Here is a 25,822-nt window from a genome sequence, read left to right on the forward strand (position 1 = left end):
AAAGTGGTGTGACATGCAATATATTGAAAGTTAACAGGAGTTGCTAAAGAAATAACACTACTACAAAAGGACCTAATAGTGTCAGTTGTTGCGTCGGTTTAATATTATATAGTGGCGAAAAAGAGATTTGCGACACTCACTGAAGATGACGTCGTATTTACTGTCGCTTATAAGCGTCATAAAATTTCTATGTCGCTTTTAAACCGACGTAAAAATTTAGTGTCGCTTATAACCGACATATATTTTAATATTTTTAAGTACTGGCGTCGCTTTAAATAAAATAGTGTCGCTTTTAAGCGACATAAACTATGGGTGTCGGTTTTAGGCGACACTAATTCTTGTTTTTAATATTTTAAATCCTGCGTCGGTTTTGAGCGCCATATATATTTTGAAAACCAGTGTCGGTTGTAAGCGACACATTGATCGTCTTTATATCCTCTCCCCCGTGTTTTCTTTTTCTTCTCTTTCACTTTTCTTATTCGTTCTTCCAATTTTTACAAAGTCTCCCGTGTTCTCTCTCTTTCAGCTTTCTCCTTTGGTTTTCAAACTTCATTTGTTCCTCTTCACAACAGTAAGTTTTTCTTGCTTATAATATTTTTATTTTCTCCTCTTATGTTTAATTTTTAGTTACAATTTATTTTTGTAGGAAATTTATTTGAGTTGGTTGAGTACATAAAGAATTGTTGACGTCGAAATTCTTCAACAAATTAGGTTTGTATCACTAACTTCTTTAATTTTTAAATTGTATAATACACAAGTTTATTTATTCAAAAATTATAATTTAAGCACTTAGATAAAATTCTACTATTTTTGTTAAATTAATAAAAATTTAGTCGAATTAATTAATTTTGTCACTCTAATTGTTATTTTAATTTGTTGTTATTTTGATAATTTTTTGTTGTTATTTACTAGAATGGATTAGATGAACATAATTTGAATTGTTATGAGAAAATGGAATGAATAATATTTATAAGCATTTATGTTAAATTAACAATATTAAATATAACATAAACTTATAATATTGAGTAATATAAGAATATATTATGTTAATTTTTTTTTTTTTGCACTCTAATTGTTATTTTAATTTGTTGTTATTTTGATAATTTTTTGTTGTTATTTACTAGAATGGATTAGATGAACATAATTTGAATTGTTATGAGAAAATGGAATGAATAATATTTATAAGCATTTATGTTAAATTAACAATATTAAATATAACATAAACTTATAATATTGAGTAATATAAGAATATATTATGTTATTTTTTTTTTTTTGCACTCTAATTGTTATTTTAATTTGTTGTTATTTTGATAATTTTTTGTTGTTATTTACTAGAATGGATTAGATGAACATAATTTGAATTGTTATGAGAAAATGGAATGAATAATATTTATAAGCATTTATGTTAAATTAACAATATTAAATATAACATAAACTTATAATATTGAGTAATATAAGAATATATTATGTTAATTTTTTTTTTTTTTGCACTCTAATTGTTATTTTAATTTGTTGTTATTTTGATAATTTTTTGTTGTTATTTACTGGAATGGATTAGATGAACATAATTTGAATTGTTATGAGAAAATGGAATGAATAATATTTATAAGCATTTATGTTAAATTAACAATATTAAATATAACATAAACTTATAATATTGAGTAATATAAGAATATATTATGTTATTATTTTTTTTTTTTTGCACTCTAATTGTTATTTTAATTTGTTGTTATTTTGATAATTTTTTGTTGTTATTTACTAGAATGGATTAGATGAACATAATTTGAATTGTTATGAGAAAATGGAATGAATAATATTTATAAGCATTTATGTTAAATTAACAATATTAAATATAACATAAATTTATAATATTGAGTAATATAAGAATATATTATGTTAATTTTTTTTTTTTTGCACTCTAATAAGAATATAACCTAAACTTATAATATTTAGGAATATAAGAATATAAGAATATAACCTTTCATAAGAATATAACCTAAACTTATAATATAAGAATATCCTTTCATATAAGAATATAACCTAAATTTATAATATTTAGGAATATAAGAATATAAGAATATAACCTTTCATAAGAATATAACCTAAACTTATAATATAAGAATATCCTTTCATATAAGAATATAACCTTTCATATAAGAATATAACCTAAACTTATAATAATTAGGAATATAAGAATATATTAATTAATTTTTTTTGCACTCTAATTGTTATTTGAATTTGTTGTTATTTTGATAAGTTTGATAACTTTTGGTTGTTATTTATTAGAATGGATTAGATGAGCATAATTTTGATAACTTTTTGTTGTTATTTTAATTTGTTTTTACTATAATAGGTGTTGAAAATTAAAAGATTGCAATCGTGATAGAGTTCGAGGGGTGAAAGATAGAAATTGAAAATTTTGATAGTTATGCCTACATGATAGGGATTGAAAGATTGTAGGCATCTTAGTGTCAACGTAATATTTTACCTTCGTAAAGTGGTAAAATATGGACAAGAGTTGGTTGACAATACCCCGAAATTTTGAAGCGTATACAACTGGAATTAATTTGTTTTTGGATCAAGCAGTTGCAAATGGTGTTGGTCCTGATAAGTTTAGATGTCCTTGCAAAAGATGTTGTAATCGATATACTTTTGTTAGGAACACCATTGTTGAACATCTCATATTGTATGATATGGATAAAGATTATAAAAACGCTTGTTGGCGACATCATGGCGAGCAAAACATTGGAGAGCAAAATGTGGGAATTGGAGAAGAAGAAACAGGAGATGAGGTGATTGGCATGCATGATTTTCTTAATGATGTATTTGTCCAACCATTAACAGAAGAAGGTGTTGGGCCATCTACTGAGCCCCCTATTGGGGAAGGGCGTCCAGAAGAGGTGAAGACTTTTTTTAAGTTGCTTGAAGATGCAGATCAAGATTTGTGGCCAGGTTGTAAGGAGTTTAAGAAATTGGAAGCAGTTGTAAGATTGTATCAGATCAAGCGTTTAGCGGGAATGCCTGACGAGATCTTCACCACTTTACTGGAGTTAATTAAAAGAATGTTGCCTGAAGGGGATTGTTTGCCTGAATCCTGTTATAAGGCAAAAAAACTTATAAATGACTTGGGGCTGTCGTATGTGAAAATTGATGCATGTCCCAATGATTGCATGATTTATTGGAAAGATACTTCAGATTTGACCGTGTGCTCAGTTTGTGGTAAATCAAGATATAAAATTACCAATGCAGAAGATAGCTCGAGGAAAAAGGTCGCAGCAAAGGTTATGTGGTATTTTCCTTTAAAACCACGATTGCAACGATTTTTTATGTCGAAGCATATGGCTGAACATATGAGATGGCATGCAACTGAATGTCCTAAGGATGAGTTTATGAGACATCCTTCAGATTCTCCCGCATGGAAGCATTTGGATAATTTATATCCGGATTTTGCGTCAGAAATTCGAAATGTCCGATTAGGGTTAGCCAGTGATGGATTTAATCCTTTTGGGAAAATGAGGAATGATCATAGCACATGGCCTGTGGTGCTTTCTGTTTATAATTTGCCACCTTGGATGTGCATGAAGCAACCAAATTTGTTATTGTCTTTGTTAATACCAGGACCGCGCAGTCCTGGTAAAGAGATTGATGTATACATGCGTCCATTGATTGACGAGCTGAATGAGTTGTGGGAGGTGGGCATTCCCACTTATGATGCGTATTCCAACCAAAGTTTTACGATGAAGGCTGCCGTGTTATGAACTATAAGTGATTTTCCGGCTTATGGAATGTTGTCAGGATGGAGCACACATGGTTATAAAGCTTGTCCACATTGCATGCATGATAAAGAATCTATTTACTTGCCAGCGAGTCGCAAGATTTGTTATATGGGGCATCGACGTTTTCTTGAAGATAATCATAGGTTTCGAAGGCAAACCATCACTTTTAATGGTCGTCGAGAGCATCGTAGTGCACCAAGGCAGTGGACTGGTTTACAATGTCTCGAAGAACTTTCTACATTGAGATTTACTTTTGGAAAACCAAACAAGGATGCTTCAGTTGGGCAACGCAGAAGAAGAGCTTCGAGCAGTACAAGTAGTAACAGTCAGTGGAAGAAGAAATCGATTTTTTATGAACTACCTTATTGGAGGCATCTGTTGATTAGACACAGTCTTGATGTTATGCATATCGAGAAGAATATATTTGACAGTGTGGTGGGAACATTGCTAGATATAGAAAAGTCTAAAGATGGATTGGCGGCACGTGCAGATCTTGAATTCTTGAACATAAGACATAGTCAACACCCACGTAGAGAAGGAAATAGAACATTTCGACCTCCAGCATTGTTCACATTGAAAAGAGAAGAAAAAACTGCGTTTTGTAAAGTATTGTCTACTATTCGGGTCCCAGATGGATATTCATCAAATCTGTCGCGATGTGTGCACGTGAATGAACGAAAAATACATGGGTTGAAAAGTCATGATTGCCATGTTTTAATGCAGCAGTTACTCCCGCTTGCAATACGTCTGGTTTTGCTTAAAGCTGTTACTATGGTTTTATTAGAGTTGAGTGCAATTTTCAGACAGTTATGTAGTAAGAAGGAGTCTGAGGAAGGATTTAAGCAACTGAATTCAAGAATTGCCTTGACATTATGTCAACTTGAGAAAATATTCCCTCCTGCATTTTTTGATATAATGGTGCACCTCCCAGTTCACTTGGCAGATGAAGCAGCTCTTGCAGGGCCTGTTCAATATAGATGGATGTATCCAATTGAACGGTAATGAATAAATTTTTATAATTTTTTTACAATTGTAGTCATAACTTTAATTAATAATTATAATAATTTGTATTTCGTTTTATAATTGTAGGTATTTGCAAACACTTAAGCGCTATGTTCGTAATAAAGGTCGTCCTGAAGGTTCTATTGCTGAAGCATATTTGGTGGATGAGTGGTTGTCATTTTCTTCCATGTATCTTAGAGACGTTGAGTTTCGTCGTACCCGTAAAGGCCGAAATGAAGATGGTATTGGACGTGGAGTATCTGGTGGGTTATCAATTTTTGACTCGAAAGGATGTTATATGGGTTCAGGAGAAAATGTGGAGCTCGATCTAAATGTTCTTGATCAGTGCCATAGATACATTCTAAATAATTGTGATGAGGTTAGCCCATTTAGAAGGTAAGAACGTTTAATCATACGTCTTAATGTTTTATTGGTTTTCTTAACTTTGAAAAAATAATTATCTAAATTGGACATAATTGTGTAGGCAACATGAAGAATTCTTGAAAACTAAACATCGTCGAGAAAGGTTAACTATGCGAGAAATTAAGGAGCTAAGCAAGAAAGAATTTCCAGAATGGTTCAAGCAACATGTGAGTTGATATAACAATCATATTATTTATTTATTGTTTTGCATTTTAATTATAACATGTTTATAGTTATTGTGTCAATTTTTATCTTAATACTTATTACAGATGAATTCAAGATATGATGCTAATGACACATTGATATCTCAAGACTTGCATTGGCTAGCTAATTATCCTAGTAGGGTTGTGAGTAGATACAAAAGTCACATTGTTCATGGATTTAGATTTCGTATAAAATCTGTGGATGATAAGCATAAGAATCAAAATTGTGGTGTCTTTGTACCTGCAAATGTTCCTGGAGCAATTGGGCAAGTGAATTGTTATGGCAGAGTTGTAGATATGTTCGAGGTCAAATATTGTGGTCCTACTGAAGCAGGAGATAGAGGTCGAGCTGTGATGTTATTTAAGTGCGAATGGGTTAATAGTGAAAGTCCACGAGGAATGAAGACTGATCAATATGGATTTACTATGGTGAATTTCAATCAATTGGGATTTAAAGATGATCCTTTCATACTAGCATCACAAGCATTACATGCATTTTACGTGGAGGACACGATTGAAAAAGGTTGGCACGTAGTTGTTCGAACTCAGCCAAGAGATTTATTTGACGTGTTAGAGGATAGTGATGCTATTGATGATTATGCCATGCCGAACTTGGATGATCGAATTCTTGATAATGAAAATTTCCTTACAAGGGTTGACGTGGAAGAGACTCCCTTTCTTGAATCATTAGCGTTGCCTACCGAGTTCGTTAATCATGCAAATACCGACGATGAGTTAACAGATGATGACAGGGAATAAATATATTAATTATTTTTTGTATTAATTAGACTTTGTTTCATTTTGTATGCTATGATATCCTATCATAAAATTATATTTCTGTTTTTTTTTTTTTTTTTTCTTGTTTCCTGTCGCTTTTAACCGACGGCAAATGTCATGTGTGTCAGACTTAGCGTCGGTTTTAACCGACGCAACCTTAGCCTATTCCGACGCAATGTTAACCTAGCGTCGGTTTTAACCGACGCAACCTTAGCCTAAACCGACGCAACGTTAACCTTACGTCGGTTTTATGCGACGCATTATTATCATATTTCGACGCAATGTTGTGAATCATATGTAATAATTATATATAATTTAACAGTTTTAAAAACTATAATAATTATATATATTAACTTAAAAACTATAATAATTATATATTAATTTAACAGTTTTACACCCCTAAAGACTATAATAATTATAATTATTATTATATATAATTATATATATTAATTTAAAAACTATAATAATTATATATTAATTTAACAGTTTTATATAATTATATATATTAATTTAAAAACTATAATAATTATATATAATTATATATTAATTTAACAATTTTACACCCCTAAAAATTATAATAATTATATATATAATTATTATACGAATTCTACGAAACTAATTTCAACGATCCAACCGTCAAACATGTTTGTATATAATTCGAGATCGTATACGAAAAAAATCGCAAAAAACAAACATTCTGGGATGAAGTAACGGGACAAAAGATTTCGACGGTTATCAACGAAAAATGACGATTTAACGGTTATTTTAAGTCCGATTTTGATGATTTTTTGCAGCTACACTCCTTGAACCTATATGAATACAATGAATGAATTCGATCTTCAAATTAAAATATTTATACTAGTGGATACCACAAAATCTTACGTTATACTTAATGAAAGTGTGATGATCAATGAAAATTGATGATTTTGTAAAAAGAATAAAATGCAAGCTTTGAGTTACATTGGCAAGGTTTAAACTTTTGAGAAATGCTCATCTAATCCATTATAGTAAATAACAACCAAATGTTATCAAAGTTATCAAAATAACAACAAATTAAATGTTATCAAAGTCATCTAATCCATTATAGTAAATAACAACCAAATGTTATCAAAGTTAAACTTTTGAGAAATGTTACCAAATGTTATATTACTAAATATTATAAGTTTATGTTATATTTAATATTGTTAATTTAACATAAATGCTTATAAATATTATTCATTCCATTTTCTCAAAACAACTCAAATTATGTTCATCTAATCCATTCTAGTAAATAACAACAAAAAATTATCAAAATAAAAACAAATTAAAATAACAATTACAGTGCAAAAAAATTGATTCAACTTAATAAATTTATTTATTAAAATATTATATGAGATAACATAACTGATTACTTTTTAATTTTGGATTAAAATTTTTTAATTTTTTTGTTTCTATTTTTATCCTTGTTCTTTTTTTTTTTGTAACTTAAAACTTTTTTTTTTATGTTGGGCGGGAATTTTCCTGGTTTTTTTGCACGGGGGAATGGGTTGGAAGACTTTGTCAGTCATTATCATATCAAATTATGCTTATAGTGGCTTTAACCGACGCAAAATTATACAATTTCGAGAGTATCTGCTACAATGGATTTTCTGTCAGAGACACTACACAAATTTGTTCTTATTTCGACGCAATGTGGCCTAATTTCGACGCTACTGACATAGTATGTCAGCCTATAATGATGGTTGAGTCAGACGGCACTGTCCTCAGTCAAAAGCTATAAGACATAGTGTCGGTTTTAAGCGACACAATGGGTCCTTATTTCGACGCAATGGGTCCTTATTTCGACGCAATGGGTCCTTATTTCGACACTATGCCACATAACGTCGGTTTTAACCGACGCAATGGTCTGAAAATTATGTCAGGCTTTCTGCCCAAAGTATGTCAAGCCCAAAGTATGTCAGGTCTGTAGCTTTCTGCCCAAAGTATGTCAGGTCTGTGTAGGCTTTCTGTCAAAGTCAGACCTTGTGTCGGTTTTAACCGACGCAAAGTGTTCATATTTCGACGCTATGCAATTATCCACATTTAATCTTCTTGATTTCCTATCTCGTCTCTATCCCCCACTTCCCCACCCGCTTCCCCACTTCTGTCTCTCGTCTCTATCCCCCACTTCCCCACTTCTGTCTCTCCTCCCACTTCTGTCTCTCCTTTCTATCCCCCACTTCCCCACTCCTGTCTCTCATCTCTATCCCCCACTTCAGCCATATTCGTTCCACTTCTGTCTCTCGTCTCTTTCCCCCATTTCAGCCATATTCCTTCTCCTTCCATTAAATTTTGCTATGGATAGTTCTCGTGAAGATCAACGTTCTGAAGAACGTCACTTGGAAGAGGACGAGGGTGATGCTGGTTCTTTTTTGAATTGTTATTAATCTCAGTTTTTATTTTTATTTTTTTGTGTGTGTGTTTGAACTATTATTATTGCTAAACTGAAAATATACATTTGTTTCCTGGTTTTTAATTGTGTGTTTGTATTAACAAGGTACATCTCAACGGAGGCGTGGACCCTCAATTCCTAAATGGACGAAACAGCTTTGTTCGTTTGATTCGTCCGGAAAATGCATTAGTGATAATGCTAGTGCTTTTTCAAAACATGTAGCAGCGGAGGTTAGGGACTATAGAAATCTGCCGTTGGAGAAAGATTGGCGTAAGGTTACGGAAGAAGATAAGGAAGCTTTCTGGAATAGAATAAAGGTATATATAGATGTTTTTATTTTTAGTTGAAAATAGAAGAATAGGTCAATGATTGTAATAATATTTGACTAGCGTGATTTTTTTTGTTTTTTGTTTTTATGTATGTACGGAAATATTTTTTTTGAAGATGCAGATATAGTAAAAATGCCTTTGATCCGTCATATGACGCTTAAGATTGCAGAGCATGCGCACAAAGAGTTTAGAAATAAGTTAAAAAAAAAGTATTATACTAAAAGAGCAGAAGAGGTGCGCAGCGAGCCTCCTCCTGATGTGATTCCTGCCCAGTGGGATGATTTGTTGGCATATTGGAATAGAGACAAAACAAAGGTAAACCTTACACGATTTATTTCGTTATAACTTTAAAGTTGCCTAATATAATCTTTTTTTTTTTCGTTCGTTTTTTTTCAGGAGGTTGCTGAAAAAAATAAGATTAATCGGGGATTGAAATCAATGAACCATACTACTGGTACAAAATCCTTTGCAAGAGTGCGGGAAGAATATGTATGGATTGTACATTTTGAAGAGATGATTAATTTTAAATAATTATATTTATTTTTAGTATGAGGTTTGCTTAATTTGTTTGTATGAAATTTTATTTTTGATAAAGTGGAAGAAGCATGGGAAAGAAGCAGATCCTGTAACCTTTTTTCGTGAATGTCATACACGAAAAGATAAAACATGGATTGATGAAACATCGGAGCGTACAGGGGTAATTGATTTTTTCGTGTTAGTATTTGATTTTATTAGTATTTATTATCTATATCTTATTTTTTTGTTTTACGATTGAATTTTTGTTTTTAAAAATTGTAATGCAAGTCAACAATGGAGAGCAACCTGCAAACATTGATTGAGTCGGGCCAAGACGATAATGAAGATCTTAGGACCCAAGTTTATGTTGATACTATGGGTCCTGAGAGGTATAATAGAGTCAGAGGATACGGTCATGGTGTGACTCCTGATATGGTGTCTTATGCATCTTCTTCATCTTCTACATCAATTTCCTCCAGGAGATCATCTAAGAGTTCAATGGCGTTGCTGATGACTCAAAATAATGAGTTGAAAATGAGGGACGAAAATAATAATAAACGGATTTCGGACCTAGAGAACAAGCAAAATCAGTTGTTTGCATGGTTTTTTCAAAGATTTCAGCCACAACCACCGTATAGCCCGGGAACCCAACAATCAGGCCACAGTCAACCTCCTCAACAGTCGGGCCAAAGTCAGCCTCCCCCTGCATATCCGTATATTGGCCATAATCAGCAACCTCCATATCCTGTGTATCCGATGCCTGCGCAGCCCATGCCATACATGCAGCAGCCGCCCATGCCATACATGCAGCAGCCACCTTATCAAGTGCCAGTATATCGACCTGAGATGGCTGCTCCTAGTGGATCTTTTCCTGAAGTTCCAGTTGGGGGATTTTCTGGAATGCTTGCAGGTGTTGGATTTGATGTGGACTTGTCGAGGATTTTTGGATCAGATGGAGGATCTCAAGGAGGAGGATCTCAAGGAGAAGGTTCTCAAGCAGAAGGATCTGGACGACGTTCAGGCGCAGATTCGGTTGGGTAGTTTAATTGGTTCTTTTTCTTGTCGGTTAAATACGACAGTATAATTGGTCTATCTTTTTGTTTTTTAATGTTATGTTTGTAATGTCGGATTTAATGTTTGTTACGACGGACGACTTTTTGGATTTTATGTGAAATGTTAGATGTACAGTTTGGCACTATTGTTTTTGTTATTTATTTTCATTAATGTTTATTTAGATCTTAAAATTTATAATTTTGATTATATAATTTACTTTAGTTGGAATTAATTAAAATTGCATGCAGTTGTCCATCTATTTTTATTATTATTAACAAATATAGTGTCGGTTAAGACCGTTACTAGATTTTATATTTTATTTATTTAATTGTTATCTAACGTCGGTTTAAGGAATATTTTATTTATTTAATTTTAATATAATGTCGCTTTAAAGCGACAGTAGACTGCATACTTTATAATTAAATAGCTGATGCACGTGTAAGTATGCGTCGCTTTAAACCGACGTTAAAGTTAGTGTCGCTTTAAAGCGACACTGTGTAGTGGTGGATTAAGCTCAAAAAGCGACACTGAAGCCCTTTCGCGACGCTAGCAATAGTGTCGCTATTGAAAAGCGACATTACATTGTTTAATGTCGGATTTGTGCCAAATTTTCGACAGAAATTTGATTTCTCGTCGGTTTGTTCTCTGCCGGTGATAGCATATATTGTAGTAGTGTAAAATTTAAGTGAGAGGGAAAATAAAAAGACTGCATAGGGAGTGATATTATTCAATGATCCTGCAGTTTATTTATTTGTTTGAGCTGATTAGTATTTTTAATCTCTTTACATTTCTCTATATTTCTAGTCATCAAAGTGGATAAATTACGTAGAAACAACGAATATGATTAAATAAGGGTGTGTGAAAGGAGAAAAGCATATGTGTTTATCATTTTTCTTGTTTCTACAACGATATATTAATTTACACTAAATTCATGTAAAGCACGGGTTGGAGGATTCAAATACGAACCAAATACAAGAAAAAATGCTCTTAACCAATTAAGTTATAATCCCTTTGCAAATTCAACTTTTTATTCAACTTATTAAACTTGAAAATGGCAGAAGAGTAAATCAACTCTCTTTGGTTGAAAAAGAGAATTCTCTTAAATGGACTTTCTGTAAACCATCATGGGTTTCAGGCCAATGAACTTGTGCCCCTGTAGTGTTCAGAGGATGGGAATCTTGTGGGATTCGGAGCTTTCTTGCGGAGGTGACGTAAGTGATTTCCTCATCGCGCGACGAGCCTTTACTCGGATCACCGATATCTGTTAGGGTCGAAGTAGTGGTCGACATGATGACCTCTCCCTCAGGGTTTATGATACTTATGTTACCATATTTAGAAGCAGGAATCTGAGTTTGGGGGGTAGTCCCACTGGAGTTCTTTAAATTCTTCATCCGTTTTTCGATGTCCACAAAGTTAGCATGGCTCTTTGCCCGAGAGGCCACGAGAGTTTTCTGTAGCTTGTCAACATAATCGTTGATGTTTGTCAAGGCCTCCCAAATCTGTTCCATGGATGGATGAGGCCGGTTCACTGGGACCTCATTGTTTCATGGGGTGGCTGTCGTCTCCAGAAGTTTGTTGCTTGCCCTAGGAATGATGGAGACATGGGCAAGCCGGTTGCACTAGTCGGGAGAGAGATTTTTTTAGGATTGAATTCTATATTAAGCTGGGAGAATCCTAGAGGATATCTACGAGGAGATATTGCATCCTCTTCGAAGTATGCTTGCTTGCGGCACACGCAATTCCTAGATTGTTGGAACTACAACAATACAGGAACCTGGCTGATTCCATGCTGGATCATATTCCCGTGTCTTACGGAACAAACGTGGTCAATATCAGTGAAGTTGTTTGGACTTCACCCTTTGCTACAAAACAGGATGATGGTGACACTACTGATCCGTTAGTTTAGCCCCGCTTAGAGCTATTGAGTCCATGACCAGACTTTCAAGGTATTTGTATTTTGATCCGCCTTCCTCCCCTGGAAAATCATGGTCCCACAAACATTAGATAACCAGCCCCCAAGTTCATGTTATAAGGAATAGTTCAAACCGTTGCTAGCTTCCAAGCTTGATTTTGCATGACAATTTTCTTGTTGTACTTGAACTTGAAATTTCATTGTCTTTTACAGCATTGCATGCATGAGCATGTGAAAGGAATCAAAATTTGGCTTTGATGGAAGAGACATGTAGCTACAAGAAGAAGCTTCAGGCACTGCTGAATGAAGTTTTAGTTGCCGGGGGAAGCTTCCGGCGCTGGTGAATGAAGTTTCAATTGCTAGGGAAAGCTTCTGGTACTACTGAATGAAGTTTTAGTTGCTGCTAGGGAACGCTTCTGGCACTGATGAGTGAGGTTTTAATTGTTGGGGAAAGCTTCCAGCATTGCTGAATAAAGTTTTAGCTGTTGGGGAAAGCTTTAATTGTTGGGGAAAGCTTCCAGCATTACTCATTTAAGTTTTAATTACTCATTTAATTGTTGGGGAAAGCTTCCAGCATTGCTGAATAAAGTTTTAGCTGATGAGTGAAGTTTTAATTGTTGGGGAAAGCTTCCAGCATTACTCATTTAAGTCCTCATACAATTCCAATAATTGAAATAACAACATTTTTCTGCTACACCCAAGCAAGTCTTTAATTATAATCCATATGATTACAAAGTAAAGCTTCTAAAAACAAAAAGTAGTCATTATCTCGAATACTAAATGATTCAAAGCTCCAAAATATTTCGATGAATACCCATTATAACTGCCACCTCCAGGCTTTGGAAGATCAGTTAGGATTCCCTTGTAAGCATTTTCAGAAGTTGAAACATGATTCGTAAACACACAATAACCATTTCATTCCCCGTTCCTAATAGCATCAATGGCAACTGAAACATGATTTAAGAAAACCATTTCATTTCATTAGTCCGAACACACAATAATCATGTGAGCATCGATTATTTTGTAAATGGATACCTGTTATAACTGCAGAAAATTCAAAGCTCCAAAATAAATGGGTAAATGGATATCCTTTATATTAAATTAAATGGGTAAATGGATACCCGTTGTAACCACAGGTAATACCCATAACCGATGGATACCGGTTATAACCGCGAGTAATACCCATAACCGCCCCATTTAAATTTCATGGATAAATGATTATACCCATAACTGTTTGTTCATCTAAACGGTTACCTATAACCGTAACCGTGAACTTTAAATAAACGGGTAACCGCGATTACCTAAATCCATGAGTATTTTGCCCATCCCTATTCCTAAGTCACGATATGCATGAGTAACATGTAAATATCAAAATTATCAGTTGACATGGTATAAGTGTGAAACCGGGAGTTTATAAAATATGCATTTGACTTTCTAATTGATTTAAGGAATAGAAAAGCAATATACAAAAAATAGCATGGGTTAAAAGAGTGCTTATCTTCCGTACGGAGCTAAGCTCAAGGGAGTTGTTGGTAGCAGTGATATGGATGTTATGGCTGCATGAGAGGTGGCCTGCATGACAACTTTGACAATGGCATGGTGGCTTGAGTTGGAGTTTGCCATCGTTGTGGTTGTTCCTCCTTCTCTTTCTGACGCCTCTGTGCTTAACTATGATAAATTAGCAGAGTTTGCTTGGCTTTGATAATTGATGGTAGTTGAGCACGACATTTTGCTTGTAGGCTAGTACATGAGGGGATGGAAAAAGTATCCCCCATGTCCCTTATAGTTCCACAATTATTATGAGTTGTTTGTGGATTCCTTTCCGGCATACGTATGCACCATTATGCTCAACAGTGACGTTCCCCCCCCCCCCCCCCCCCCCCCCCCCATCTTTATACTCAATATGGTTCGGCGATTTAGTGGTGCATGCTAATAAAAAGTTATTATGCTAGCACGGGCATTATAAATTGTAGGTACCAAGGAATCTTGCTCATTCAAATTGGATGGTGGAACGTAGTAGGCAGAGGCTCTAGTAGAGCTGGCTTGGACTCTAGCGATGTCACGGGAATATTGAGCATGGACAATGGCATGGTGGTGTCGATGTCTCGAAAAGAAACCTGAAGCATGTGAACGAAAAATGAAAAGGGATCCGAGGATGATAATGTCCTTGGATCTTGCTGTGGAAAAGTGAACTGGGCATTATGAAATTTTTTTTTCTTTACCGGCATAGAGCCCCCGAGTTGCTGAATTCATTTTGCTTGAGGGTAGACATCTGAAGCATAAACCCATAGAAAAGGGTAGCTAATCTTTATGCATAGTTATTTGAAAGAAAATATAGGTATAATAAAATTTGAGAGAAAACTCGTATCTTTCAATTCTTTTTGGCAGCTTGTGCATCAAAAGTCTGTTAAGGTAGGGAGCCCCTAAGTTGCTGGACTTTCCAGTTTGTCATTGACTTGGTGCTTTCCATCACAACAACACAATGCATATTTGTCTTTCCTAAGCACTCGACAAGCCCCCTTAAGTGGCTTGAGCTCATTTAAACATGTCGCCTGCTTTGCGTGACTCGAATTAATGTATTAATATTATCATACAGCTTAGCATGAAAAATATACATGAGTTGTATGAGATGGGCATCTAATAGACTATTATTTTATTGATATGGCATGATCATAAATATGCATGCTCTTCATTTCGTACTTTATGCATAGATTTAAGCTCGGTTTGCGACACTTGCACAACGATTGGGCTTTTAAGTGACGTTTTTAGGCCCTAACATATCCAAAATATTTGTAGTAGTAAAACTGCTATCATTTCACTTTAAAAAGACCAGGCATTCTGTAGAGACAATTTTTATCTTGTAAAAAGTAGGTTAAAAGTCTTCGATATGTTAGTTAAAAGGTTAATTACAAGCATTGCGATATTGGTGCATTGAATTTTTCATAATCCCCTTTTATATTGGGTAGTTAAGATAAAATTATAGTTGCAAAGTGATTGTCTAGGTGGGGGAATCTCTCTCCCCACCACCAAATTGTATAACGTATTGTTTGTGTGTAAAGCTAATCAAACAAGCAAAGCAAGCAAGGAATTTTTCCAACCTTTGTACTAAACGCAATGACCAACAATTACGTTTGTATTCAATCCTCGTAGCTTTTGTTTTGCCAAATCCTAATTCCTAACACCCCATTTCTTGAAGGCACACTACTCCCTCCCTCTCTCCCTCCCCCTCCTTGTGTTTCCCAACCACCCCACCACCACACCCACCAAATTTCCAATTTTCTTTCTGTGTACATTTTCAATCCTCAACAAATTAAGCAGTTTTCAATTTCTGATCAATCACACACATCAATGGCTGGGTGGATATCTAATAACACAAAGTTGAATCCTAAAGCTGTTGACGGGAACGAAATGTTTCTGGGTCTAACTGCTGTTTCTCACAAGACTGCTGGCTTACACCTCATACAGAACTGCGATCTTCCTCCACCCTCGAAACTCTTTACGGGTTCGGGTCAAACTGTTGTGTCATCCATGAAAAGGGTTTGCAGCGTGAACTCGGATCGCCATAATGATGATCACACGGATGATCAGTGTGACACGGATGGTAACCAAATTGACGGCGAGAATGAGAAACTGGAGCTGCTGAAGGCGTTGAGGCTGTCGCAGACGAGGGCAAGAGAGGCGGAGAACAAGTCTGAGAGGTTGGAGAAGGAAAAAGACCATCTCTCTAATGCCTTGCTTGCGGAGGCTAAAGAGTTGTTTGCTTACAAGCAATGGGTGAGGTTGCTTGAGCTTCAAGTTTCAAGGTTGCAGTCACATTGGGCGGAGGAAGAGAATATTCCGGCAAGTTGTGGTTGTGGCAGATCAAAAGGAGACGATGATAGGGATGGCATCACTTGGGTTGTAGCTTTGGCGCTTTGTTTCGGCATCGCCGGCGTAGGATTCGCATTCGGATGCAGATTCTTGTACTGAAATTTCATTTTCGTACTGGAAAATATATAGGTGTATATATGTATATGTATATATATATATATATATATGAACAAGCACCTTGTAAACTGAAAACACAGGTCTATTTCGAACGAGATTCTTTGGGATAATATGTTTCTGATTTAGTGGTCCCATTGAGTATAGGACCCACTTTGCACTTCGCCATGGTCCCAAGGGCAGTTGCCGAATACGCGAATGCAGCAACACCTAACCATTGATGCAATGTCGACCTACATAGATCAATGGTTAAGAACTGTACACTCGCGCTTGAGCGACTGACCCTAGCACAGTTCAAAATTACTAAATAAAAGAGCTTATTAGAGTTTCCGATCCGTTTCCAGGTCATGGTTAAAATCAAGCACAAAATTGGATCAATGATCTGATCAGAGCTCCTCATTTCTTAATTATCCAGACTGGATGAGAACACCGAAAAGCTTGGCTAGAATTCACTCAGCTGGTTAAAGGAACTTACAGAGAAAAAGCGCTTTACAGTTTACACAGAGAAAAGCCCTTTACAGTTTACACAGAGAAAAGCCCAACCAGCTGTACATGTCTCGGCAACGCTGCCAGCTGTACATGTCTCGGCAACGCTGTGCTGGGAAGAAGCTATAAATAGAAAAGACGCTACTACTTGCTATACTCTGTCTATGTTACCTATTTCATATCATGCAACAATAATATAAGCCAACTGATAAGTAAACATCATGAGCGCTTCATATTCAAATGATGGCCAGGTGAATAGTCCTCAAATGGGTATAGCATTCGTCGCTCGTTCCAAAATACTCCAAACAGACCCAACAAATATGCTTCCCACACCGACATTCTATATGGTTGCACCCATCTATCTTCTCAATTGTATACCTGCAAACCGGGCAGCTCTTCACATGTTCTTTTCCTTTGCACCACTTCTTCAACGATGAATCTGGGTCTTCCTTGAACTCTCGGTACTGCTCACATGAGAGGTATGGATGATGTTCTAAATGGCACCTAGTACATGTCTCGGCATAACATGCACCACAAACAAATGGTTCACCGTCTGTTCCCGGAGCAGCCACCTGATACACAGAAGAGCAGTCGGGAGACGGGCAAAACCTGTAGATGCCCCCACTTGACGCAACAAATGCCCCCAATGAAGATCTAAATAGCTCCTCCAGCTTCTCACTTGGTAATAGAGATTTCAGATCACTGAACAAAATAAGAGACCTGCAACCCTTGTGTGCACAAAACATTGGGAAACTATCTTGGTTTTTAATTGCTGACTCACACTGCTCCACTAAACACGAGCGGCAAAATAAATGACTGCAGTCCTCAAGCCGGTATTCATCTTCAATCTCACACATACATATGGGGCAATCAACATCAGTCTTAAACCTCTGAGTTGAACTACCTGACATCTGTACAATCTCGTAAATACTCTCTTCTACTTTCTGCTTCACATCCTTGCTTCCATGGATGGAAATTACTTGACGGCGAACATTTAGACTAAAATCAGCCCCTGGGACCTTCTCTTTGAGCCCCCGGAGGTCTGGCCCAAACCTGTTAACAACCTCTTTCATCAACTCAGGAGGCAAGGCATTACCTTGAAGCCGGACCTCAAGCAGCTTATTGTCGTGGAGGGTTAAAAGGGCGTCGACCAATTTCTTCTCGACCACACCAACTTGGCCTGAAGAACCAAAGACCTGTACACTAAGGCTACGTCTGTCAAAAAGAATATAAGTTCCTGTCTCTCGCTGGAGTGCATGCATTAGACTGATGCCATCTCTGGAGAAAAGGATCTGTAAAACTGCTGGCGTAAGGCTGGCGTGGTCGATAGTCTTCCCTTTCACAAGCTCCTCCACACGTCTTCTCAGGTCTGCAACAATTTTTGTAGCATTGGCAGATATCTTCACTCGGTAGGAACCATTAGAATTTCTATCCAAATTGCATTCTACACCTGTAAACAACACAAAAATAAAAGACGGTCAAACACCCACATATGTCTAAGAAAACAGACCTATTGTGCTTAGTTTTAGCCATCGGTAGTATAAAACGAGTGACCAAAATAACAATATAATTGACAAGATATAGCTGAAGAGTGCATTAGATTGTAAATATTCCCATATAATTATGAAAATTAATATGCTTTAAGAAGAATGACAAGACTCAGTCAGTGCAAGAACCAAGTTCTTCAGAATGGTTTTTATCATAATGCAGCAGTTACATTTTGTTTCCAGGATATTCAAAAAACAGCCAAAAATATAACTACAAAAATCCCAACAAGACATGAAGGATGAATTAAAATGAAAAAAAAAGGGTGTGACACTAAACTAGTAGAAGAAAATGCCAATATACTTGCAACCACAGATAAATAGCTTGGATAAGAAACGGTACCATTTAGATGCATAAAACTTGAGAGTAAACCATCCAGCTGCTTCTTAATCACAAGATAGACAGGGGCAGGACAGGATAGAGAGCTATGAAATAACTGTTGGCACTTCATCTTTTGCCATGGAAGGAACCCAGGCAGTACTTTCCCTTCTAATTCTTCTAAAGCTCTCGCCGCTTCCAAATGTAATCTTCCGTCAAAAGTAATCAAAGCTCTCATGAAAACATTCTTTGGTTCAGGCTCGAAAACCTGAACACTGCAGCTATTGTGGGAATACCTCTTAGGCATAAAGTGTGATATTTCTTTTAAGAGTGCTTCTTCACAAGAACTACATGACGGATTTCCTACAGCATCTCCTCTCAGCAGGAAAAAATCAAGGATTCGCCTACTTGTAGCAGTCCTCAACACATTTAAAATTTCAGCCTCAGAAAGATCTTTGCTTAGTCCATATATCATGATAGCATCTGTGTCTCTTTTGCCAATCTCACAGCGAATTACTTTTCCTCCAACTTCAAGGTTAGAAAAGTCATCAATCATGGGATGGGTGTCATTCATGTGGCATTTAACAATTGCAGACCCCTTGCTTAGCCTACGAGGCCAATAAACCTTAGCTCTAACAGCGGGGAATGAAAACATTTTATGATCACCACCTACCTGCGAAGGAATAACCTTCAGTATGGAGCCATTAAATTCAGAATCGTTTAGCTCAGCTGCTTTTTGAGCCGCTTCAGGAGTTTGAAATGTTACCCTCACCCCCTTTCCTTTGTCAAAATTTTCCTGCCCAGTGCTGGTGAACTTGTGAATAGCACATATACTGCCAGAGATAGACTTTTCAAGCTCACTAAGTAACTCCTTATCATCTTCAGAGTCCAGCTTTGAATGAAATACATCAAAAGTCAAACACCTTTTTTGAAGCTCCAGATGTTTGATCTCAGCACCAGCTCCAAACAATGCTACAGGAGGCAACACGCCTGAACTGTGATATAAGCATTTCTCCAAGCATTCATTACACATCCATTTTTGTTCACGCTCCAAGGCATCATTTATAAAGCTTTCAACCCTATCCATGTTATGTGAAGTGGCAAACAACATAATCTCATTCTGACAGTAATCGACTTTGATGTTGATAAGTTCATCCTCGCAAATTGTCCTAATACGTGACACGAGATGAAGCAGATAATTGTTGCCCTTCCCACAAAATCTTTTAAGGACAGTAATGCCAAAACCAGTCAACATTTTCAGCTGAAGCTTTCGACTTTCCATCTTAGATACATCAAACAAAGGAGGAAGATAAAGCGTAGACAGAGAGTTGATATCAAAGGAGGTGACACACACCAAATACTGATTAGAAACCGACAGAATTTCACCAAAAACTACCCAACTAGGTTTCTCCCCGAATACTAGCAATGAACACGAAGGATGCAGTCTAACATGCTGCCCAGTTAATGCCACTTCATAACCAAGTTGATCATAACCTGAGAACATTGCAACATTATCTGCAAGGGAAGATAGTATAACCTTTTTCAAATGTTTATCACAACCAGTTGATTCATGTGGATCCCAACGCCAGGTACCAGAAATTATCATGTTGAGTTCATGTTTAAGGCAAGATTCCAATTCCATCACTGTGTCTTGGCATCTCCTCATAGTTTTTGCATTGATGCTGTTTTCCCAGCACCATGTGTTTCTCTTGTCTCGAGACAAGGAATCCCATTTCTTGTACACAGAGAGAAGGGTAAAGAGGTCACCATCACGATGACAAAATTTCACCTTAATGCAGTCTGATCTAATCTTTTCTTCGTCATTACCAACTCTACAAAATATGCTACTGGAATTTGCCATCACAGCTGCAAGAACAAGACCCTCGATACGCAAGTTAAGGTCACAACAACCAAGAATTAATTTACCAAGCCGAGGTTCAACACCCAACTTAACCAAGCACCGACCTTCCTGAGTTAACTCAAAAACATCATCCTTGTGCATAACAGCTCCCAACTGAACAAGGTTCCTGATAGCCAAGTCAACAGCTTCAGAAGAAGGTGCATCGATAAATTTAAAGTCTTGTAAATTCTTGATGCCTAAAGCCAGAATCCTCAGAACTGCAACACCAAGATGAACTCTGCGGATCTCAGGTTCCTGACAAGGAGGCATAGCCTCAAAGTCATATTCTGAGTAAAGTCTATAACATACTCCTGGTTCAGTTCTTCCAGCACGGCCACTTCTTTGATTAGCAGAACTCTGGCTGATCATACAAACTCTGAGAACATTCATGCCACTTCCTGGTTCAAATTTGCTTTCTTTAGCCATACCAGAATCAATCACATACTTTACCCCGGGAATTGTCAGTGATGTCTCAGCCAGATTAGTGGCGAATATAATTTTCCTTTTTCCAGGGTAGTTTTTGAAAACATTAAATTGGTCTTCAAAAGAAAGTTTTCCATGCAATGGCAATGCAATTGCACCAGGTGCTATAAACTTCTCACAGCACCATTCTACTTCCAACTGGGAAGTCAAAAAGGCGAGAATCGTCCCCTCTTTCTCTTTCCTGTGTACATCTGCTGCTACCCTCAGCACATCAGAAACATAGGAAGCATCACTAGAAGTTCCTTCGCTGAAACACGGTACATATCTAACATCTACAGGAAAGCTCCTCCCCGTTACAGAAAATATTCCACAACCATAAAAATAGTCGGACACCACATTGGCATCAACTGTTGCTGACATTATAATAAGTCGTAAACTAGACCTTCGACCAAGTAAATCTTTTAAACATGCCAACAGGAGATCAGTATTCAAGCTCCTTTCATGAGCCTCATCAACTATGATACAAGAAATACCTGACATATTCGTATCATTCATGTAGTGCTGCAGTAAACAGTGATCTGTCATAAATGTAACCTTAGAAACCAACCCCTGCCCTGACAAAAATGTTGAATTGCATGATACTGAGTTTCCTCCGTAACACCCACTACTTTCTTCTCTAACTCTTTGCGATAACGACATGGCAGCAATCTTACGAGGCTGAGTGCATACAATGGATTGCTCAGCAGCAATTCCAGAATCAGCAAGATACTGCACCATCTGCGTACTCTTCCCTGAGCCAGTCTCTCCAATCAACACCATGACCTGTGCAGATTGAAGTTAGAAAGATAGACAAAGGGGAAAATCTAAATTCTAAATAGAAACCTATGTAAGATGTCTAAAGTACCTAAATTTGAGCTTAAATAATTAATTATTGCTTAAAACAAACAAATAAACAAATAACCTACAATGCAGAAAAGCATCAATTTTTTGTATTAAAAAAGGCATATTTTTAAACTATTCAGGAATATTTAGTACATGCTTGAGCATTAGTTTTCACAATCATAAAGTTCACTCCCAACAAATGCAATTGAGCCTTTAGAAAAACATGTACCGTTGACAATCAAGAATGTTGAAAATTGAGTAACACTAAGAGAGATTACTAATCAAAACCAAAATCAAACATAAAACCGAAGACGGAAAACAACTACACAGCCAAATTTAACCACATTGTACCTGCTGGCTAAGAATTTGCTGAAGAATTTGCTGCCGATATGCGTAAATGGGCAACCCTTCTTCGAGCCTGCTGCATTCCCGAACAATTAAGCTCTGAATTTGACTCCAATCATAATCTTCACTCGAAAATTTGAACACTTTCACGCATTCTTCACCAGTTTCCTCCGCCCCCTTCTCCTCAAGATAATCAAGCAAGCAATTCATGGCGGACTTGAACTCCCTAATCCGGCTCTCAACCAATTGAATTTCGCTCCTGTTCCTCTTCATCGCCTCATTCAACTCGCTGAAACTCCGCAGATTGTTATGCCCACGAAGCAACTTCGAAACTCGCTCGTTGTCGTTGCACAACCAGACCCTCTTCGCTTCCCACTTCTTCAGCGCCTCTCCGTCCATCAATTTCTTAATCCGGCCGGCGAACAGGGCTTTCAGCCTCTCCCGGAGCTCGTCGAGATCGGAGGGAACAGAGACGATCCGGTTCAACTTGGGAGTGAGATCATGAACCTGGTCCAGCCGGGACTCCCAAAAATAAACGAGGGCTTCGAGCGCGTCGACCCATTGCGTGTAGAACAAGGAGGCGACGATGCGATTGGCGGGAGAAACCTCAACGCCTTCGGGCCTGGACTTGCAGTTAGCGATCACAGCGTCGATTTCATGCTTACGGAGGCTCCGGTGGTCGGAGAGAAGCTCGACGATGAAGCTTGCGCGGCAGGGAGGAAGGCGTTGGTGGTAGAAGTTGTTGCGCGGGTAATTGGGTCGCCGGGGAGGCAAACGGCGGGGAATTTCCGAGGGCTGAGGTTGCCGGAAAGTAGAGCGAGGGTACGACGACCTCATGGCATCGAAAGAACCGGAAAACCCTAGAGAGAGCAAGAAAGCAGAGAGAGAGTGAGAGAGTGAGTGCGGATTTGAAGGAAGAGAGAAGGACAAAAGAAATACAATTTTCAGGGGAAATTGCAAGTGTGAATCCGTGGCGGGCAATGCCTTAATATTAGGGGTAAGAAGGTGTCGACTCACTTGACTGTGCTCTATAATGTAGTCAATTACAATTGGCTCTTTCTCTCTCCCCTCTTTATCTCTCTCTCTCTGTCTCTAACCAACCAAATTCGCTTGCATTTTCAATAAGTGCTTTTTTCTTTAATTGCTTTGTTTCGTGCTTGTCAAGATTATGGAAATCTAGGGTTTTGTTGTTTTTGTTGTTGGGGGGAGGTGTGGTGGTGGTGGTGTGGGGGTGCTGTCATTGGTTTTGTATATCAATAGGAGAAGTGAAAGGTCTTGGTGACTTGGGGGTTAAGTTTGGTGTGTCTCTAGAGATTTCGTTTTGTTCTTTTCTATTTTTAATTTTTGGATTAAGAATCATTATAAATTGGTGGGTGAGGAGGTAACTAGCATGATTGACATGTGTACATCATTTTCAATACGCTACTAGTACTCATCAATTTATGAGAGGATTCTGCACCACTAGGTAGCCATTCATGCGTTTGTGCATGATGTACATATGAACGGCTATTAAATTACCTTTTTTTTATTTCTTCTAACAATTCCTTATCATTTTTAATCAGTTACTGGTCCAGTCAATTTCTAAGTGGATTTTACATGCACCAATAGGTGTTGTACACATGAGCGGCTATTCAGTACTTTATTCCAATTTTTATTTTTTTTTGTTTTTTTTTTTTTTGAAACAAGGATTCATTACCAAGGCACAAAGGCCAACCAAGAACAAAGAAAGCAAGAAAAGGCTAACAGACATGGAAAAGCCATCAAACAACATGAGACTCAAGATTACATAAAGACGCTACCACATATGGCGAACATGTCGTCCCAAAAAAACAACATCCTATACTCGAAGGACAAGGCATGCCATCCTTGTTCAAAATTCTAACAAAGGAAGATGGGGGCCTGTCGACCCAAACAAAGTTGCACATCTCTGGAGTATAACTCTTCGCAACGAAGTTCGCCGCAATATTTGCTGATCTTGAAATTCAAGACCAGGAGCAAGCTTGCAAAGTCTTCCCACCCACACTAATACGATTACAGATTGGAAAGATTTCCCAAGCGCATCTCAAAGAACAGTTGTTCAAGCATGATATAACCTATTTCGAATCCAATTCGACCACTAATCGAGGGACAGTGGCGGAGCTAGGAATTTACAACAATGGGGTCAAAAATAGCTTTAAAAAATCGATCATACTAATAGACGAAGCTACGTGAGGGCGAGGAAATTTCTAGTTTTCTGGCCTTTAGGGTTTCCCTTCTCTAGCACACCGCAGGCTGCGTGCGGGTTCTCATTTTTTTTAAAGAAAAATATTAGGCTTGGCCAATGAAATGAGAAATGAAGATCTGCATTTTGCAGCTTTTGGAAATGGAGTTCTGGTTCTAAGTCTAACGAAGAAGATGAGGGAAGAAGAAGAGAGACTCTTTCTCTTTCTCCTATCCCACCCACGTGCCCTTTCAAAATTACCCCAATTTGTTTTTTTTTTTTAGCCATTGACCAATCAATGTGCGCCACCTAACTAGAATTGTCGACATACAACTTCTATTCTCTCAACTGCAGAACCAAAAGGCATAATAAATGCCTTAATATATTTTGGATGCTGCCAAAACAATGTCTTTTCCCATTTTTTCTCTTCTTTGCACCGAAAAGGAAAAGAGCAGTCCAAACTTATTGGGGTCAAGGAATCCCAATGCACCCACCTTGGCTCCACTAGTGCCGAGGGATATTCAAACTCTTCGCCAGATTGTACCCATCCAAGACCGCCAAGGATTCAGCCAAGGACGCGCTAGATGCTGAAACCTCAACCCTTTTGAGTATGATACATCTGGACCCCGAGTCACGAACCACCATAACCACTTTAACCCACGTCGAACATACACCATTCTTCCAACTTGCATCCACATTTATCTTTATTGAGGGGCAAGGAGGAGGAGTCCACATTTATCTTCCACCGCGATACTGTTAAAGTATTTGAAGTCTCCTAGCCATTAGGGTTAGGGTTCCTTATTTCTAGGGATCAGTTTCTAACCATGCAAATAATCTCTCCTATTCTTGAGGGACAAGCTTATCTTTCTGTTTCTGACTTAGTCATACACCACGATCTTAGGCCATGTAAATCGTGGGTTGTTATTTCCTATTTCATTGCATTGTAAGGCTATTTAACAACCACAAGTTTCATTCAATAAACAAGGACATTCTCTCAGTTTCTAGTTTTATCAAACTATACACGTACAAAAGCTTTCTGCCATTTTCTCTGAGTTTCAACATCTGGTATTAGAGCCCCACCACGAGGCCTGATCAAAACCTACTACACAAGAACTAGTGTGGAGGAACAAAGATATGACGTCTGAAGGCAGCTTTGTTCAACCTGCGATTTTGCGGTTTGATGGACACTACGATCACTAGAGTATGCTAATGGAAAACTTTTTACGTTCCAAAAAGTATTGGAACCTGGTGCAAATGAAAGCCACTGCAGCATCAGAGGGAGCTGACTCAAGCAAAGCACAGAAGAAGATGATTGATGATCAGAAGCTGAAAGACTTG

The 25,822-nt window shown here is 37.2% G+C and overlaps 5 protein-coding genes across 5 annotated transcripts; 4 read left to right on the plus strand and 1 right to left on the minus strand.

Annotated features, from left to right (window-relative positions):
• Nucleotides 1–2,507: 2,507 nt before the first annotated feature.
• Nucleotides 2,508–3,758, plus strand: LOC103942047. The gene has a single exon (XM_048576197.1). The coding sequence runs from the start codon at nucleotides 2,508–2,510 to the stop codon at nucleotides 3,756–3,758; it is 1,251 nt and encodes a 416-aa protein (XP_048432154.1).
• Nucleotides 3,759–3,884: 126 nt separating this feature from the next.
• LOC125473423 lies at nucleotides 3,885–6,163 on the plus strand. The gene is made up of 4 exons (XM_048576198.1): nucleotides 3,885–4,774; nucleotides 4,866–5,174; nucleotides 5,263–5,368; nucleotides 5,471–6,163. Exons 1-4 carry the CDS (start codon nucleotides 3,885–3,887, stop codon nucleotides 6,161–6,163), a joined length of 1,998 nt encoding a protein of 665 aa, XP_048432155.1.
• A 3,705-nt stretch (nucleotides 6,164–9,868) lies between these two features.
• On the plus strand, nucleotides 9,869–10,477 carry LOC108867950 (eukaryotic translation initiation factor 4 gamma-like). The gene has a single exon (XM_048576199.1). The coding sequence runs from the start codon at nucleotides 9,869–9,871 to the stop codon at nucleotides 10,475–10,477; it is 609 nt and encodes a 202-aa protein (XP_048432156.1).
• A 5,130-nt stretch (nucleotides 10,478–15,607) lies between these two features.
• Nucleotides 15,608–16,540, plus strand: LOC125473430. Its single transcript, XM_048576210.1, has one exon. It carries the CDS (start codon nucleotides 15,750–15,752, stop codon nucleotides 16,368–16,370), a length of 621 nt encoding a protein of 206 aa, XP_048432167.1. The 5' UTR covers nucleotides 15,608–15,749; the 3' UTR covers nucleotides 16,371–16,540.
• A 414-nt stretch (nucleotides 16,541–16,954) lies between these two features.
• Nucleotides 16,955–23,334, minus strand: LOC103955642 (ATP-dependent RNA helicase DEAH11, chloroplastic). Its single transcript, XM_048576214.1, has 3 exons — nucleotides 22,291–23,334; nucleotides 18,759–21,879; nucleotides 16,955–18,321 (listed from the first exon to the last, which is right to left on the minus strand). The coding sequence occupies exons 1-3, from the start codon at nucleotides 23,119–23,121 to the stop codon at nucleotides 17,108–17,110; spliced, it is 5,166 nt and encodes a 1,721-aa protein (XP_048432171.1). The 5' UTR covers nucleotides 23,122–23,334; the 3' UTR covers nucleotides 16,955–17,107.
• Nucleotides 23,335–25,822: the final 2,488 nt, after the last annotated feature.

Source organism: the organism of the source record quoted next, unplaced genomic scaffold, assembly GCF_019419815.1.
Source record: "Pyrus x bretschneideri cultivar Hongxiangsu unplaced genomic scaffold, Pyrus_bretschneideri_v1 Contig86, whole genome shotgun sequence".
Classification (NCBI taxonomy): Eukaryota; Viridiplantae; Streptophyta; class Magnoliopsida; order Rosales; family Rosaceae; genus Pyrus; species Pyrus x bretschneideri.